Genomic DNA, 19463 nt, shown 5'->3' with positions numbered 1-19463 from the left:
TTCATAACTCTATCGAATCTGCTTTATTAACTCGTATGACAATTTGTGTTTCAGACACCTAGTCGTAGCTAAGTTAGAATGTCTACCCAGTGTTGTCTTTGTTTTTATTTTATTTCTCTGTCTGTCAGTTTCATGCCAGTTAGACTTATGTGAACCAATGTGGTATATTTTGCATCGTTCTTAACATGGTTAATATCAATTATTATACGTACATTTTTATAATAATCAATGTGGTGTATCCGCAGGGGTACAAAAAGCAATGAGTTACATATTGTTTTATTTGTAGTTCCATTTATGCTTTGAAACAGCCGATATGATACTAGGCATCGTTTGGCTGTCAACCGCTGAACATTAATCGAAGCTTACCGTGACCAATTTAGAGCTTGGAGTTGTTTTCTTCTTGTATCATTTTTCCAACTGTCCCGTTTCATGACATTATTATGTATTACAAGCAAAAGTATTATTTACCACTGTTAAAAATTAAACTGACTATTAAACGTAGTAACTTACAATTAGTTAGCTGTCTGTAGGATATTCATTAGATATTTCTGGCCGTCTCAATTTTGTTGTTTATATAATCGGATATACGCTTCGTAATAACATTTCAACTTCACTGAAAAGCCTTTCACGTGAATCCTCTTCAAATAAAATTTAATGAGAAAATTCACTACTATATTCTGTAAAGTAGCTGCCGCTTTAAAATCACGGTCTGTTTCATTGCGCTCAACGCATTGGTTTTATTAATTACACTCAGAATTATTAATTATTCGACGTACAACATCAGAATAAATGAAATGCTTCTATAAATAAACTTACAGTATTGAACACAATTGAGACCGCTGTATTATATATAGACAAATATTATTAGAATAACACTAGTAATTATTATATGGCTCGGATTGTAACACGTGTTTCTGCTATAGGCGTGTATGGGGATGTGCAACGGGTGAAGATCCTCTACAATAAGAAGGATTCAGCTCTTATTCAGATGGCGGAACCACATCAGGCTCATCTAGGTAAGCGACCATAAACCCTATCGTTGAATGAATAGGGGTCGAATCGTCTTTAGGCGGAGTATTTGTTTAGGATTAAGAGTACCTTGTAAGCTTCCTATTTACATTTCCTGTACGCCGTACCCACTAATTATTAACCCGTAGGTGTAACTCGTGTGAAATATTATGTTTAGTATATAAAGGCTTGAAAGGTTTTTCCACTTGATACTTAATATGAATTTTATCAAAGAACAAAACGAACTAGCGTACCTACTAAGAACAGTAACAATTTGTGAGAAGAATTAATTTGAGATTTGTAAAGTGACCATCTAATATTAACGTTGAAAAACAACGAAATAACCTACTAAGAATTAAGCAACAAAGTAATACAGTGGCGGATTTGCCCTAAGACCACCCTAGGCCCGGGCCTAGGGCGGCCAATCGTGGCAAAAAATTCACTGATAATAATAAGAAATAACTCAAAGTACCTACATATTTTAAAGGCTCACGCACATTATCTCGGGCTGCATTGCACCGCATCGTATAACAATAATCTTCCTAAATCATTTTCGTACATTTTATTTATAAAATATAGATATATCTACCAGTAGGTACACGAGCGCTGAGAAAGGGGCGACAGGTACTGACTACATGGCCTGGGGCCTAGGGCGGTCAAGACTGCAAATTCGCAACTGAAGCAATACCCACATATTTTATCTATTATAAATTAAGCAAATTGAAAAACCTTATTTTGTCCATAGCCATGACTCACATGGACAAGCTCCGCGTGTTCGGTAAAGCCATGCGTGTGATGCTCAGCAAGCATCAGACAGTGCAACTGCCGAAAGAAGGACAGCCAGACGCTGGTCTCACCAGGTAAAAAAATCTTCCATATCTTAGCCCATATATATACCCACTTTTTAAAAGCAATACTAACCAACACAAACACAACACAAAACAACCAAGTCAATAGCTGAATAGCAAAGGGCTAAATATACTCTCTGAACTCTATAAAAACTCTATAAATCTACTACCTACAATAAATCCCATAATGTGTCGCTCTTCGCACAAGGTTCGCTCTCTTGGATTTATTCCCTATAAAACGACTACGACTTTTATAAAATTAATTCCAGGGACTACTCCCAGAGCCCACTGCATAGATTCAAGAAGCCCGGCAGCAAAAACTACCAGAACATTTACCCACCAAGCGCCACGCTTCACCTGTCCAACATTCCGTAAGTCTATGAAAAGGTTTTATAAGTATTCACGTTTTTGGCCCATTTGAAAGTGTCGTTACTTAAAATTATCTTTCTCTATACAGAGCCACCGTGTCTGAGGATGATATCAAGGAAGCGTTTACAAAGAGGGGATTCACAATCAAGGCATTCAAGTTCTTCCCGTAAGTTTAAAATTTGTTTTAAGCGATTTTTATTTCGATTTGAACATACATTTTGTTTTTTTTTTTTGGGGTAGTGTAAACAAATATTATTAATTTAATTCATTTGTTGTTTAAAAATACATTATAAACACTAGAAGTAACATAAATTAAGCATTATGTAATGTGAGCATTATGCGTTTCGGTTTTGAATGCTAAGGGTGCTGGTGACATTACAGCCTTAGGGTGACGGGCGCAATGGCAGTGCCCAAAGAATTTCTTTGCGATTTAAAGTTAAGTTCAGAGTAGCACTGGAATTACTATAGACAGGCGTGTCCCTTAAAACCAGACGCATGACTAGTTCGTCCCTTCACTAGGTATAATTTAAAAAAATGAGATGTATGAAATTTGGTTAGGGGATAATTTGGTTATGAACGATTGTTAGAGCACCAACTTACGACGTAATTATCTGCGATTTCAGAAAGGACCGCAAAATGGCGCTGGTGCAACTGCCATCCATCGACGACGCGGTGGCGGCCCTCATCAAAATGCACAATTACCAGTTGTCCGAGTCCAACCACCTCAGAGTGTCCTTCTCCAAGTCGAGTATCTAAATGGCCCCACCAAGTCTTCAGAATATCACACAATTACCAGTCGCGACTTCTCTCGACGCGGACATCGAGTCTACGCCTCACTAAATCTTTGACTTCACTGACGTGCACATTAGTTAAATTATATTTTAAAAAAAACGAGGCACGTTAAAGACTCGCTACCGCAATTGCGACTGCCACCTTACCTCTCATACAAATCGAGAATTTCACTCGACTGAAATTTAAGATATAATCTGTATTACGCTTACTCGGATCAGTCTAGAGATTAAGTGCTACTCTATTTTCTTATTAAAATACGTACGTTTACTGTTACCGTACATCTAAGATTGTCGTCATCACTTGCGAATGGCAGCTAAATGCTTTACGATTATTTTATCTTTGGACCTCTTGGATTTCCTCATTTGCACGCACCATCAGAGAGGATTTACTATTTTGTGTGATATTCATTCCATATTTTTAATGTCATAATTTTATTTTTATAAAAAGAACTATAATTATTTCCAGTGATTTTATACTATTGAATGATTTCCATATGTAATACTTATTCAAAATATCAGAATGGTATTCTGCAATTAGATTGCGCTAGATTTATTTTCATTTGGCAATTAATTTGTGTACGTACCTTTATGCAATGTGAAACATTGCTTCCATTATGGTTGTTTGAGTGGCAGTCTATTTTAACACCACCTTAAAATTTAATTAAATGCAGCTATAGCACATTGTTGAGAAGTATTTCTTTGTCACATATAATTTGCAGTTATTACTCTTAACATTATATTTTATAAATATATTTTATGCTCTATTTTAATATGCACAATTTATTATTATTGTATTTCTTTATAAGTAAAATATAGTTTTGTACGCATACACATTATCCTTACTCTATATTATTACTGAAATGTTATGTTTAGAATGTGTATGTGTGTGCAATATTAGTTGTATAGGGAATAATTTTAATAATATAAACATAACTGTTCGTTCATCACCGGTCGAGCCCGGTCTCTATACTACGGTCTTATTGATGCTTCCATATCGTTTCGTTGATAGGAGAATCTTCTGTTCTTTGTAACAATCATAGGTCTTGGATTAGTTAGTGTAATCACGACTCTTAATGCTAAGCATCTAGTTGATATATCACTATATAAACGTTATGTTCAGGGACATAATAGTGACATGATGCATTTATTTCGATGTTAATTTATGTTATTTATAGCACCAACATACAATAAATGCTCGTGCATTAGTTTCACTAAGCCGTTATAGTAGTAAAATAATTATTTATTTGCCTTTGGATGGGGAGCACATTAAGGCGCGGTGTGACCAATATGCGATAACGTATTTTTTTAGAATAATTTTCAATATATTAACTAAGATATTGGTGCACCGACGCCGAGTTAACACGGCGCGGTCTAAAAAGTATTAGCGAGATCTGATTACGCACTATAACATATTTAATCAGCAGTATTTACACTAGGTCACAATAACTTCACTATAAACAGTATTTTAGTTAAATAGCTCTCCTTCGATAATTATTAATTTTGTATATAAACAAACTCCAACTTCAATGATTTGTATTTCTCGCACTTTACTAAGTCCTCGATTGGTTTTCACACATCTTTGCCTTCTTAAATTTATTAAAATGCGTCTAGTCCAATGCAAAAGAGATTAATTATGTGGATTAAGTGATTTTATGTTATGGAAATCTAATTATTTTCTCAAATAACGAAACTCTGGTAAGGAATGATTTTGTAAAGAGTTAATAAAATGTTATTTATTGTAACGAGATTGGTCATAGAGTGAAGCGCAAGTGAGATACGCTCTAAATGTGAGGACCAGTGTTAAGTGTTCAGTTACACGTCCAGTTTTTGTGATTAGGCAAAGCATGCGTGAAACAGATACCTGAATTATGACAAGTTAAGAATTCAATATTGCCGATTGCCAATGCATATGAAAGTCGCAGAATATTGTGAGGAAATTGTACCTACTCTTGGCGATGCCACTGTCGGTTTTGGCCGCGAATTATTTGTACAATACGAACCTTTAGCATGGAGGTTCTTTTTAAATTTAGACAAGCTGAACAACTGAACGGGCGCATATGGCAAAATATCCACGGCCCAAATATTCGACACCCGCGAAGATCTATTGCCATTGTGGAAGGTTTCAAGGCCGCAGTACTCTTATCAATCCAATTATTTTAAACATATCCCTCTTTATTGTCACAAAAATAAATTTTTGAACTTTTATTTTAGAAAGCATTGTGCAGTCATTATAAAACGCATATTTACACTTATATAAAATGTATAATATACATCACGTATCGTTAATAAGGAATAAAAAATAGAGCTTAGTAAGATGATTAAAAACTGAAAAAAATTAGATTGTCATTACGATGTAAGATTAATAGAAAAATTTAATCATACAAATTGTATTAATCAGTACCTATCTACGGTAAGAACGTAAAAGTAGTTATTTTGTTTAGATAATGTTAGGTGACCAGGGTGTGGTGATATTTTGCACGTTTTTGAAAATGTTTTTCTATACGGTGCAGGATTCTGTGCCTGGGTATTGAAATGATATGACAAGTAGAACGACTTGTGGGGCTGCCTGGGGAGAGATCGGCGATAATCGCATTTGTAATTTTTAAATATAATTATTATTATTATGTATTAAAACAAAATCACATAAAAAGGAGATTACATATCCACTGTATTCCGAGTAGAACGCTACACACATCAATGTTTTTTTTAAAGTTAATTTTTTGCTCCATTGTTAGAGATCGTACGTACCGTAATCGTTTGCTTGTGCTCAATTGTAGAGATCGATTAAAGTGTGTGTAGCGTTTTCAGGCCTAAAATTTTCTCAGTAACATTGGTATTGACTAGATAATTTTAGGGATTTATGTGTTTAGAGAAGTATTTTAAATATTTAGATAATACGATAATATTATTAAAAAAAAATAGATCAGTGTTTAGAACGAGATGCCAAATTTAAAGTCAATACACATTATTTTAGGTAAATGGTAATTGAATTAATCTTAACATTTATTAAAAAGTTGATGGAAATGTTACAGTTAAATTATATTAGAGAGTTTTATTAAGCGCAATATACGCAATTTTATTCATTGTAAGTGAACATTGTTTCAATTTGTTAGTTAAAGTTATGCGTTGAAAATAGATGTGAGAGTTGTTTCGAATGTTTTCATTTATTCAGTCACTTTCGCGTTAATGATACTGTCATCGGTACTAAACAATTGTTTCCACTCTTAACGTGTACGCTCTTATGTTCTGTATCAAAAACATATCTTTTGCATATCATCTGGCTTGTAGATAATTTTATTGCGCTTCATATACATCTCTTATTACATTAGCTGTACTCAGTATGTAGTGTCTCATAATGATAATATGAATAAAGGCCAACATATCAATAAATAGAAATTTGGCTAAGGCGCATGTATTATAAACATTTCAAGTCCTCGAAATTCCGTTGAATTGGCCGTCTTGTGGCAACTTTAACTTTCATTTTGTTTCAGTGTAATTTAAGGTGTCGTCGTTTCTATTTCTCTTATTTTTAAAATTAAGTCTTTTGTGTGGTTAATTTCATTCTTATTTTTAATTTCATAATTAAACTATTATTATCATTGAGAGCTTTTTTCTTTATTTTTTTCCATCCCGTTTCTTTCCTCATTTTTCCTTAATCAATTGTCTAAAGTACGACGACGGTGCGGCGATTTGAAGATTGCATATTAATTTTATTTTTCATATTTTCCTATTTCTGAATTCCCATCATATATTTTACTTTATTTCATACTTTTTTATTTAAGATAATATTGACGTTGCCTACCCTTCTTTTGAAGTCAATAACAAATTATTTTGGTAACACTCAAAGAGATTTAAATATTTGTAAATACAACTATAAATTTTAAAGGGGATCAATATAATGAAAAGATGTACGTTTGTACACTATTGGTACTCTAGACATACTTGTACTTATAGGTTTTAACTATCCTGATGCGTATATCTATACTGTACCATGTTTAAAATTGTCTACGCTTCTAAAATCTTGTGAATGTCTCTCTCTCTCTTTCGTTTAATTGAGCCTCGGACTTGCATGTGAATTTAGACAAATCGAAAATTTTATTGAATTTTGTAAAAGGAGTAAGGGACTTTAAAATATTGCCAATGATATGTTAATATATTATCAAATGGAATATATTACGCACAGGGTATAATGTGAATAAATTTTATCACCGCTCCTGGCGAACGCCGGGGGCAGTGTTTGTGTCCGTGCCACGTCCCTTATTCCTACTGCGTGGAAAGAACTGAGTCATTCCATATTTGAAACGTTGAAATTAGAGAAATTATTGTCTAACTGCCAATTAATAGGCTGCAATTTAGAATTCATGACAACTTTAACAAGTTCAGTTCGTATATGAGATAGAAGATAAGCAAATAGTTACGCCTAGAAATCAATATATACATAGCTTACATATGTTCAGACCGTTGTAACAGTATCTTAAGACTTAATTATTCTATCTAAAAACCTATAAAGTGGCAGTTAGTTCTCGTATTTAATTATTAACCTGCGGATGTAAATATTATACATGACGTGTTAATAATTACAAATTAAAATTATAGGAACTATAATATTATATATAGTAAAGATTAACATAATCATTACTCTAAGATTTACTATAGTTAAAAATATCCTACCTAATTTCAGTAGTCGCTCTCTAGATAATACCTAAAGTCTACCTAGAGTATTATAATTACCTACCTTTGTTCTTTCCTGTTCTATATTACAGTTTTAGTTGTTTCAGATTAAATTTATGGTGTGCAAATTAAAGGGTTGTGTGTAAGTTAAAAATAGTTAAATAGATGTAAACAGACGTTCGTCTAACGGAATACTATCTTATGTTTTCAATGTATATCGTGTTCCTTCATTTGCTACTTATAGTAACAGGTTCTCTGAAACAATTTGAACATGTCAATAACTTAGAATAATATTGATTCAATATGCCAAAGACCAAATCATTGGGACAAAATAAACAGGGATCTTGATATTTTCCTCTCGACTCGACTTATCTTCCAGACTGTTGAAAAAAATTCCAAGCTTTAACGGGCATTTGAATTTCAAATAAAATATATTTTGATGATGGTTTGTGACAATTTTAATCTACGGCACCGATTGTCGGTTGCACAGAACTATCATACAGTTAAGTGATTTAAAATACACATTATTACTATACCTACATACACAAGTGACTACCCTATTGAACTCTAGATTTATTCTTTGTCATTTTATAATAAATATAGTTGAAAATCGTATTTTAGTTTCAATTCTGAACCTAATCCCTATATTTTTAAGAATAATAGTAACGTTCTCGAAATTAACAAACTAAAAAAGAAAACCGTTGTATGTTGAATGGACGTAGGGTCTAAACAATTTTCAGTATGTATCAAAGTACACTTTGGGTCTAACATAAAAACCACGAAAAAAAACATGTAACGAAATTTATAAAACTAAAACATTTAATTTAACATTAAAATTTAATTTTGTAACGTCGTTGCAGTCAGTACTGCCTAATTTTGCTAGCAAGGGCTCAAAAACACCATATTCAGCTTCTACTGGAAACTTAACAAAATGCACCATATTTAGCTTCGACTGAAAATTACTTGAACACAAGAGTAATGGAGTAGCCTCGTAAATATTACTTAATTTTTATTTATATTATGTCGAATTTTGTACAAATTCACTTAAAGACATAATAAAGAGTTAGGTACTTACATACATACAAATATACTACAAATATGAAAATTAGCGTGTACTATAAGAAATGTACCGTATTCTAACTAAATGTAAACTGAAATATTCGCAATACCGAAAACCGAGTTATAATAAAATCGTTACGCTTTCGAGTAATTTTGATGCTTTTCACAAAGATAAAATTAACTTTTGTTTTGTAGTCTTCCTTAAAAAATGCATTTGACATTATGAAAATTCAAGCTAACGTTATTTCGAGCAAATGTATTTTCTGGCTTCTGATAGATAATCCCAAGCCGTACAACCAGTACATGGACGTACTAAACAATAGCTCTATGAACCAGTACAACAATATTTTGTTAGTTATTGCTAACGTCTAATAAAAAAGTCATTTTAAAAATAAGATTGAAATCAAAGCGACTCTATAGTTTCTTTGTTTTAATCGATTGTGGTTCGAACAATTGAAAATGACCAAGAAGTTTATACATACTTGGTATTGACGTACTGTGTCTCTTTCCATCTTTTGAGCATGCAATGTGAAGAAAAAGGACAGTTAGCTATTTGATTATTTTGTGTGCATTTGTAATTTATATTTACGATTCATATAAATATATAAATTAAATACTGTAAAACTGCACAAAATAACATTTTTAAATGAGAACCTTAGAATAATAACGCATAGAATGATAATTTCATATCAAACGAACTGTCACAAGTGAGGCAAAAATCGAATTCATGCAGGCTAGATTTAGTAGTAGGTTAATTTTCAGTTTTAGTGAATATTTATATAAAAGTACAAGTTGAAACGCATTACTTCCTTATGGAATGTGACGTTAGTATCTATTTTATGTTTGTCTGACGTATTTTTACCCTCATTTACCGCACATTTCGTCATTTTTAGCTAAAATTCTTGAGCTGTTCGCGGTGCAAGTTGACCTTGAGCACTGAAGGCCCGCCCGTTCGTGTAGGCCCTTTTGGCGCGCTTCAATTTGCCTCACTTAGCGTGTGCGGGCTAGGTTTCTATGCGTTATTATTCTAAGATGAGAACTATGATAACACAACATATTTGTTTAGTGAAAGTATGATATAAAATCCTGTTTTTACATTTTACTGCAGTAATTTTTACAAGTTATTATTATATGGTACTGCATGTTTTGCATGATTGACAACCGCGTTGTCAGTCGAACAAAGGAAGACGGTTGAAAATTTAAAAATACTACTAAATAATTGTCGTTTAATACTCGCCCTTAAGCGATGAATTTTTGAAAAGTTTAAAAAATCTTACACTTGGCGTCAATTTCACAGCTTAGAGCTTAGAGGATGGAAGCTTAGAGGATGGAAAAAAATAAAAGCATACATTTGTAAGTCAATGGCATACAGCCATAGATTATCAGTTATTTCATTATAGAGTAAAGATGCAACCAATCAACAACTAGTTGGAGAACACATGAATTCATTCGCAATATAAATACATATAATAATAAACATAAAATGAACAATTATTAAAATGGTATTATGATAAGATATTAATTTAATGAGCAATATTAGAAAATCATTAGCTAAAAAAATGTTATGAAACTTCAAATGCATAAAACGGAACGGATAGCAAGGTCTGTAATAATCTAGGGTCGTATTCTAGAACTCTACTCACTGCTCAAGTTAGGATTTGAGTATGGTTTAAAGCACTCGAAATCATACTCAAGTCCCTTCAATTAGCGTCGTATTTCCAGTGCTTGAAATCATATTCAGATCCTGACTTGAGCATTGAGTAGAGATCTGGAATACGACCCTTAGGGCCATATTCTAGAACTCTACTCAATGCTCAAGTCAGGATTTGAGTATGGTTTAAAGCACTCGAAATCATACTCAAGTCCCTGCCATTAGGGTCGTATTTCCAGTACTTGTGTTTCCAGTGCAATCCTGACTTGAGCATTGAGTAGAGTTCTAGAATACGACTCTTATCGTATTCCAGAACTCTACTCAATGCTCAAGTCAGGATTTGAGCAGATTTGAATATGATTTCAAGCACTGGAAATACGACCTTAATGGCAAGGACTTGAGTATGATTTCTGGTGCTTTGAATCATAGTCAAGTCCTGACTTGAGCATTGAGTAGTTCTAGAATACGACCCTTAGAGGATGGAAAAAAATGTTCATAGTCTAAGGTAACAATCGATCATAATCCATGGTTTCAGGTTACAAAAAATGCATCAGAAATAAGATTAGTTTCTGATTAATTTAATTTCAATGAACTTATACTTCCTTTATTTTTTCCATCCTATACATCCTATAAGTCTTATACCGAAGTTTTTTTTTATTAATAATTTTGGCTTGGATACAAATCCTTTGAGCCATGTCTTCGTTTAATTATGTTTCTGTAAATATGCCGCCACAAAGAGGATACGCAATTTGAGGCGGCGTGCTTGGATTGACCCGGGATTCCTTAAAACGGGCCGATACGGGTATTTTAGTTCGAGATTAAAGCACAATATCACTATCCTATTCCACTTTAAAATAGATTTCACAAAATAATTGAAAGTCAAAATAAAAACGACACTTTGATACCCAAGTTACGTTCGTTCGGCGTTTGAAATCTGTCGCGCAACCTATGAGAACTTTTTTAAAAAATTGCGCGACATTTGCATTGACGGTGTTTAAGAGTTCTCATGCCAAAAAAGTTTTGACGTTGTCTGCGCCCAAATTTGTGAAACAAATATATGCTTGAAGTTCGCGTGACATGCGACAGATGTTGAATTTTGCGCGTTAAAAGTACTAAATTCGTTTTAGCGGAATATCTCTAAAACTAAAGGGATTTAAAAAAATCCGTAGTGACAGTTGTCGATCATCTTTATTTGTAAGTCAATGTCGATCATGCATAAATATAATTAATTATCTAATTTTTTTCCTAATAACCTGTAGCACTTCGAGGATAAATCGAAAAAATGTGAAAATTAGAGGTCATTTCGTGATTTTTATCTATCGAGGAAACTTAATTGTTTTATGTTTCTGATTAATATCTTTGTCTGAATATATCGTGTAGTTCCAATCGAAGATTACAATGTCAAAGGAAAACGAATTTATTTTGATAATAAAAACACGTGAAAAGTATTTTTTTTCCATTTGTTTTTATATAAATATATAAAACAAATGGAATCGTCCACCAGGGAACAATGCTATTTATAAGATAATAAATAGATATTTTATTCTGTTCCTATCCTTCCATAATCATCATCATTTCAGCCGATAGACTTCTACAAATCTTACCCAAAGATAGCCACAAAAAATTAAATTTTATAAATTAATCTTTTGCTAATAAACACAATATTTAAAATTTTTTATTATCTAGATTTAATTAAATCAAAATCAACGCTTATCCTATTTTGAATTATTTTAATTTTATTTAACATTCATTTTGTTATTATTAACCCGTAATAAAGATTTATTCGGTATTTATATACTTTGTGTAGTTTATTTTGTATGTATTTATTTTAAATCTTAATGTCCCTTAAATCCCCTATACACATTAATTCCTTATTCCTTCCAATTAAAGTTCTCTTGACAATTTTTCATTTCTCTTTTGGTTTTCCTTCCGCATCTGTTTCCTAACCTTTTACTTTGACTTTGGCACAATGCAGTCTAGCTAGTGCCATTATATTAAAAAAAAGATGGCAACAGCTGATCTGTCAATTTTCTTGAAATTATTTCTGATCTCAAGTGATTAATTAGTTTTATTACGATTTTCCACATTAAATAGGTTACATCTCTTATATATTTGTTATGTTTTGTTAATATAATTGTAGTGCTGACTACATAACACTCGTAATCACAATGTTACGATGTTTAGCAAGATGTAGACCTGCCTTCATAATTCCATTATTTAGGGACAGAAATGAAAATGATTACAATTTAATCAATACTCAAGCGGCGAAACCACCAGAAACAGGTTGGGAAAGGATCAAGAATATGTATACTTTGAAGTAAGTATAGTTTGCCAAAATAACCTACAAAATGTTTTACTGCACTCATTTTAACATACTGATCTGAGAAAAAAAAATGATATGTGTTTAAGCCATTTTGTATTTGATGTGTTGTGAACATCAAAGATTTTCATGCAATAAAGGCGGTCCCAAATGAATTCTCCAATTTTATTGGTTTGTGTCCAAATGTTTTTGATTGCTGCCACTCAAGTCTGAATAGCACGGCTGGCCTGAATAAGTTTTGACTTATAATTATTTTTTATTGTTTTAGTGAAATGGATGAAGTATCTATAGAATTACATACAGTGATTCAATCAACTCTAGGTGCTTCCGTCATAGGAGCATGCTTTGGAGGATTTGTGCATTCAAGAAATGCCTATGTTTACTTCATAGAGAATAATCAAGCTACTATTTTTACGTCCACCAGACAGGCACAGGTAGTGTGAATTTTATTAGTTTTTTAATATGGAAGAACATAAAATAACAGGAAAGTTTCATACTCTGAAATAGTTGAAGATATTAATAGTTTTATCCAGAATACAGTTAGGTTGGGTTAGTACTGCACTTTATTTATTTATTTATTTATTTATTAGGCACACCAACAGTTACTACAATAATTCAAGAGTAAGTAATACATTTCACAAACTAATCTAATTGCGTAACCATTTATAGGCGAGCACCTCAAGCAAAAATAAACATGTGTGTATAAATTAAAAGGAAAAAGAAGAGGAAACAAAAAATAACAAAAACAGTTTTAACAATTTTAAGACCAAGAAACTAACTTAAAAAGATATATATATTTTTTTAAGCAGAATACAAAACGCAACAAATACTCAACCATGTTATCTGATCGAACCAAGAAAAGTAAGAATATTGTTTCTAAAACCTAGCCGCGAGTCAATAAATATATAAATATGTTTGGAACAGTCATTATATAGATTAGACATGCGAGCTACAGGGGAGTTACAACCCAGTACCGTTCTACGACGAGGCGGGTGAAAAAGCCTTACATGAGATCTCGGAAGTCTGGCAGGAATCTTAAAATTTAAATTACCAAGCAATTGTGGACAGTCAACTTTATAGCGAACAATCTTATATAGGAAAACCATATCTAAAAGTTCTCTGCGCTTCGAGAGAGACGTTATTTTGAAATGCGCATTTTTATTTATAGAATTCGATTTGAAATGGATAAACAATAGGATCTTCACATTAAACATTTTCATTAGTCTAAAAGGCGAATAGCTGCAGGATTCATACGGCAATCACCCTTTTTGTAAAATTTTTAAAGACGTTTATAGTGTCACTGTCATTGTAACAGAAGTTATTGGGTTCATCCCATAAATTGAATAGCAGTGTCCACAAACACATTGGAAAAATTGTGTGTAAATCTTAAAAGTGATGAGTAAAATGTTTTTCAATTACTTTTAGACATCCATAAATAGTTTAAGAACTTTTAAAATGTTTCGAGAATCGAGTTTGCCAAATATGAATACAAGTTTAGTTCAGACATTGCACTGTGTGAAAGACATGGTGTAATACTATGGCACTACAACAATCCGAATATATCTGAATCCGAATAAAGGTCATACGGTTTGCTTGACAAGTCTAGTGAGTATTTCATAAACATATCAACACCTTACTTTTTCACACACTTATCTTATAGTGTGATTATTCAAGAGATGGCAAGAATTTCTATTTATTTTAAATTTCTTTAAGAATAGGTAAAAGCCAGTGTGTGAATATGAAGGAAATTTGATGTGAAATCATACTGCAAATATGTATATACAATGAATTTTTTGCAGTCCAGTTACTTTGTTTTTTAAAATACGAGTTTGTGAAAGTAAGGTGAAGATATGTACCTTTTTTTTGCAATATTAACATGTCATGTATATGTTCAGTATAATACCATGTCAACAAAGCCTTACCTAAGGTAATTTGATTTGTTCGACCTTTCAATTTTGTTTAAAATTCTAATTAGGATTCTTGAGGAATACTGTTAGTAACACTCCTTAACAAAATTTGCCATTTATATTCATGTTTTGTATTAAATTAAAATTCCAGAAAAAGTTACAAGATTACGTCACAGTAGCTTTTTGCAAAGGTGCATACCAATGGGGGTGGAGACTTGGTATATTTACTGGTATTTTCACGTAAGTACTTTAAATGTATATTACCTCCTGTCATAGCAATAATACATTTAGTAATTTAAGAATATACTATAAAGTGGTAGCAATTTTATGTCCAATGTGTTATGCTTTCAACTGGTTGTTGACACCGTGTGGTCACTGTAGTCTCAGAAAACTGTGATAATTAGAACATTTTTCTTTTTACAATTTTATATAGTAAACCAAAAGTTAGTTTTTTCTCCATAAATAGCAAAATGTGTTTTCTTTTTTGATCATTATTGGATCAGATTACAATTTGAGTTGGATGTCTTTTTGCATCTAATATATCATAGTTAGCTACTATTGTTATTGGCCCTAGATAGTATGGAAATGAGTGCTATCTTGCCTATTTGCTTGTGATCATCTCACTGCTGATAGATGATCACAAGTAAAGCTCTGCCTCTAGGCAGCAATAATATTATTACATACTCTGCAGAACATGAGAAGGCTATCTACCTAATTTAGGTCATTATGGTTACTATGAGCACAATATATTTTATTGTCTGTGTTATTTGGCTTTTACAGACCCATATTTTGTAAAATGTGTTAATGCCAACATTTTTAAATGTTAAAATTATACCTACTTTCAGTACAATAACAACAACATTGTCTGTGTACAATGGTAATACATCACTAATAGAGTATATAGCTGCTGGAACAATTACTGGAGCTTTGTATAAAGTAAACTTGGGCCTTGCTGCTACTTTTGTTGGAGCTGCTCTTGGTATGTACATACGTGTTAACCTTACATACACTAATTATAAAAATGAAATATTTATTTGGAGGAAGCCTACGCCAAAAGGCTAAATATACTATAGATAAAGAAGCAAAAAACAAAAAACAAATTTCACTGACAGATAGTTCATATTCGTATAGATAGTTCATATTCGTAGGAGCAATAAAAGCTAAAGTATAATAACATAACAAGAAAAAGAGTTCCTTTTCACTGTATCTCTACCTACTTCTTGTTGAGACCAATCCAATGAGTTCGAACTTGGTGGGTCTACCTTCAATAAAGTTTAGTTATTGTTTGTTATTGTTGTTTAGGTGGACTTTCTGGTCTATCATAAGACCCTAGTCACCTTTTCTATTCTCTTTGTTATAAGTTAAGCATTTGCATTTCGCTAACTTTCGAGATATTGACACACTTAGTTTCTTTTTGTTAGTAACATAATGCCAATTGTGCTGATTTTGCTTATGAATACAACTGAAAACTAATTAGGTAATTAAACTAAAAAGGATTTTAAAAAGATTATGAGAAAGTTTTGCTGATCCAAGATATGTATATCATTTTGATAAAAATGGCGAGTCACATTAATTTATGACAAGGAGTGCAGATCTGTAAGTCAATTACTCATCGAGAGTTACAATTCAATAGTTACAAACACGATATTTTTGCTGTAAGTGCTTGAGGAGCATTAGATCAAGATTACGACATTGTTGTAGTGTCATCGGATTTAGATAGTATACAAAATTTTTAAGCACCCATAGAGCTCCACATGAAGGAGTCCATCCAGGGTAGTACTGCCACCTTACCTACTTCTGCCGCCAAGCGGTAATGTCAGCATTACTGTGTTCCGATTTTGAAGGGTAAGGGTAAGGAACCATCCTAATTAAGTTAGCCTTCCTTTAAAAAAATCTGCTTTTGCACAGATAGACCGCACACAAAAGGTTTCATACTTATAACTTCCCTCTCTTTGCGTCAGGGGTTAAAAATAGGGACTACCAAATGGTAACATTGAGGAACAAATTGGATGTTTTTTTTAAACGCAATACACTCAGCCCCGCACTAGGGAAACCCTATCTCGTGGGCGCCATGGACACACCCATAAACAACCATGAATTTATCCCAAATTCACGAGAGACATAAATTTAGGCCATCCACGTATTTCTCCCGGCCTGGGAATCAAACCCAGGACCTATGCGTGGCAGTCTGGCATGGTAACCGTTCGGCCACAGGGGCAGTTTACACAAATTAAGAAAGTAATCTGTAAGTGTCATATTTTATGATTCGAACTATACGATAGGTCAATATAAATTTTCTATTGCACGTCGTATTTAAATCATGTCATTGGTCTTTCGAATTTACAACGCTCATAAACACTCTCATATTGATTTAAATCAGTGTCTATTCTTTTTGTTTCAGGTGCCATATTAAGTACTTTGGGTGGACTGGCAATATTAGGAGTATTAAAAATAACTGGTGTAACAATGGACGATATTAGAAGAGCACTATATTCAATTAAATCAGCTAGGTAAGGCCCGTTTGTATTTTATTTATAGTACTAATTAGAAAAAACCCGGTAAGATTACACTTATGAGTCTTATAGCACACAATGACATTTTATTTAAGGTTTTTCATTATGAACAAAAAAGATTGTTTTCTCAAAAACTTCTTTTGCTTGTTGGCGGTGCCCTTTTTAGGATTTCGCCAGCGTCAAGTTTGTAAAAATAATATAAAAATTATGGCGAACGTCGCCAATGTAACATTTGGAGTTACAACGTATATTTTTCGCAAAAACTAAAAATGTTTGAAATGTTCCGTAACTTGTTATCCCAATAGCCAGCTTACATGTCATGTGATAAGCCTAACAATCAGGAATGTCACAAATTAACGATGATATTGTCATGTATGTAATTAATTTGATTGCAAATCAGAATAAAACATAACAAATAAAAATGTTGTAGTTGTTCCCTTGTCTATTAAGTTAAACCACCTTGGTACACTATCTCTTTTATTATCGATGGTTTTATAGAATAGTAGCCTATTTCAAAAAAACAGTCGAAAAAAAAGGTGAGGCGTATCTGGCACACAAAGCTGACGACTCGTATGACGTCCCAATGTTGTCACGTGATTATTTCAACCAATGGAAAATTCGGTATCACAATAAAATTGCAAATTCTGAGTAGTGCTGTGTAAATAAATAAACTATTTTGATTTATATCACTACTCTTTAAAAGCAACAAAGTATAATTTTAGTAGCAGTAGAGCTCCTTGTGAAAGAGTTCGTCTAAGGTAAGTACTGCGACCTTACCTATTTCTGCCGCCAAGCAGTAATGTGAGCATTACTGTGTTCCGGTTTACAAGGGTAAGAGTGCTGGTGAAATTATGGGCATATGGGACTTGTCAACTTATGTCTCAGGGTAACGGGCTCAGTGGCAGTGCCTATAAGATCTTTGCGATTTAAAGCTCTGAATGGCACTGCAACTGTTATGGATAGGCGTGGCGCTTGGGCGACTTGTTCGTCCCGTCACTTGGTATTATTAAAAAAATCAATATTTCGAGGAAACGTACGTTAGTCAGTATGTTGATAAAGTACAAGTAAACACAGTAATAATTGGCATTTTTTTACAGAGAAGAACAAATGAGACAAGCTACAGAGAAAGCATGTAAAGAATTAAACGATCCACTGTTGAAGCATCACAAAGAAATTGTAAATGAACGAGGTGAAAAACCACTTGATCAAATGTGAACTAGATATGCATGGGTTAAGTAATTTTCTTAGGATGCTGAGGACTACATTGTATAAGGATTGGACTCCATTTGTCAGTATGTTTCGGCACTGCATCGATTCTAATTGCAAGTTTTCTATAATGAGGAGTAGACATGTGCGCCGCTGCCACCGATTACTTGAATCGGTGTGGCGAAAATTTGTTTTATTTAAATGAAGTATGTCAGCTGTATTATTTATTATAAAGTATTTTAATACAATGTTTCCGTACAATGAAGATAAATGACGTCAGTTGACGTTCTCATACTAATATTTTATTTTTATCTCATTGTTTTTTTTTTTCAAACGTTACTTGTATACAAGTGATTATTTTTAGTAACAGTACTTGCTAAAACGTTGAACATTACATTAATATAAAGCAGTGATTCCCAAATTAGTCTATACCGACCCCGAGTAGTATTGGGTTATAGAAAATTTCATTTGGAAAAAAAAATTATCTTTCAGGAAAATAAATAATTTTCCGAATACTTTTCCTGTATTTATTCACATTGGACCGTTGTCAAAAAAGACACCTGTTAAAAGTTGAAGATACTGAACTAAAATGATGGAGCCGTTATAGAGATTTTTTTTACCTTTCTTTATTTCGCTGTTGGCCAATAATTTAAAATTTCATTTTTCTGTAACTTACATTTAGCTATACAATTTTTATGGTAAAATTCACGCTAAATAAAACTTCAAGAGATATATCTAAACGTAGAATAATTATGAGTCTTCGAAGTATATTACCGGAAAAATTTCCACAGTTCCCCCGGGGTTCACTCTTACCCACAAAAGTCCATGCCAGCGAAAAAAATTGGGGAGTCCTTTAGACGTTTTCGGGGGTCCACGTGAAGTCGTGATCAAAATTACGGGTTTCCATAAAATAGAATAAACCACATTACACAGATAGTACCTTTGTATTTACATAATACTTTCTTATAATAGAAGTAAATTACTTATGAAGTAAACATTTCACAACAAACAAAATGTGGAGCTATTATAAATATATGTTCGGTTAGACTTCTTTTATAAAGTTTCTCACTCTACACTAAAACTTATCAAATTGAGTAGGTAGCACTGTATCAGCTGTCAA

General features: G+C 32.7%; 2 protein-coding genes across 2 annotated transcripts in view; both read left to right on the top strand.

The window, feature by feature from the left end:
• Positions 1-5147, top strand: part of LOC113236437 (polypyrimidine tract-binding protein 1) — a 387949-nt gene extending 382802 nt beyond the window's left edge. Inside the window, exons 10-14 of the mRNA XM_026472499.1 lie at positions 869-1016; positions 1754-1868; positions 2126-2227; positions 2314-2391; positions 2849-5147. Coding sequence (XP_026328284.1) covers positions 869-1016; positions 1754-1868; positions 2126-2227; positions 2314-2391; positions 2849-2981 — 576 coding nt within the window. The 3' untranslated portion in view covers positions 2982-5147. The remainder of the gene's footprint in view (positions 1-868; positions 1017-1753; positions 1869-2125; positions 2228-2313; positions 2392-2848) is intronic.
• A 7326-nt stretch (positions 5148-12473) lies between these two features.
• On the top strand, positions 12474-18640 carry LOC113236851 (RPII140-upstream gene protein). Its single transcript, XM_026473055.1, has 6 exons — positions 12474-12714; positions 12986-13151; positions 14776-14864; positions 15470-15603; positions 17026-17134; positions 18235-18640. Exons 1-6 carry the CDS (start codon positions 12566-12568, stop codon positions 18350-18352), a joined length of 765 nt encoding a protein of 254 aa, XP_026328840.1. The 5' UTR covers positions 12474-12565; the 3' UTR covers positions 18353-18640.
• Positions 18641-19463: the final 823 nt, after the last annotated feature.

The sequence above is a fragment of the Hyposmocoma kahamanoa genome, unplaced genomic scaffold (genome assembly GCF_003589595.1).
Source record: "Hyposmocoma kahamanoa isolate Upper Pololo Valley unplaced genomic scaffold, ASM358959v1 92, whole genome shotgun sequence".
Classification (NCBI taxonomy): Eukaryota; Metazoa; Arthropoda; class Insecta; order Lepidoptera; family Cosmopterigidae; genus Hyposmocoma; species Hyposmocoma kahamanoa.
Note: the sequence above shows the minus strand (reverse complement) of the source record. Positions and strands in the feature narration are given on the sequence as shown.

Coding starts and splice junctions, on each gene's coding strand:
- LOC113236851 (XM_026473055.1), top strand. CDS start 12,566: ATGTTACGATGTTTAGCAAGATGTAGACCTGCCTTCATAATTCCATTA. Junction 12,715..12,985: donor AAGAATATGTATACTTTGAA/GTAAGTATAGTT, acceptor TTATTGTTTTAG/TGAAATGGATGAAGTATCTA. Junction 14,865..15,469: donor ATATTTACTGGTATTTTCAC/GTAAGTACTTTA, acceptor ACCTACTTTCAG/TACAATAACAACAACATTGT.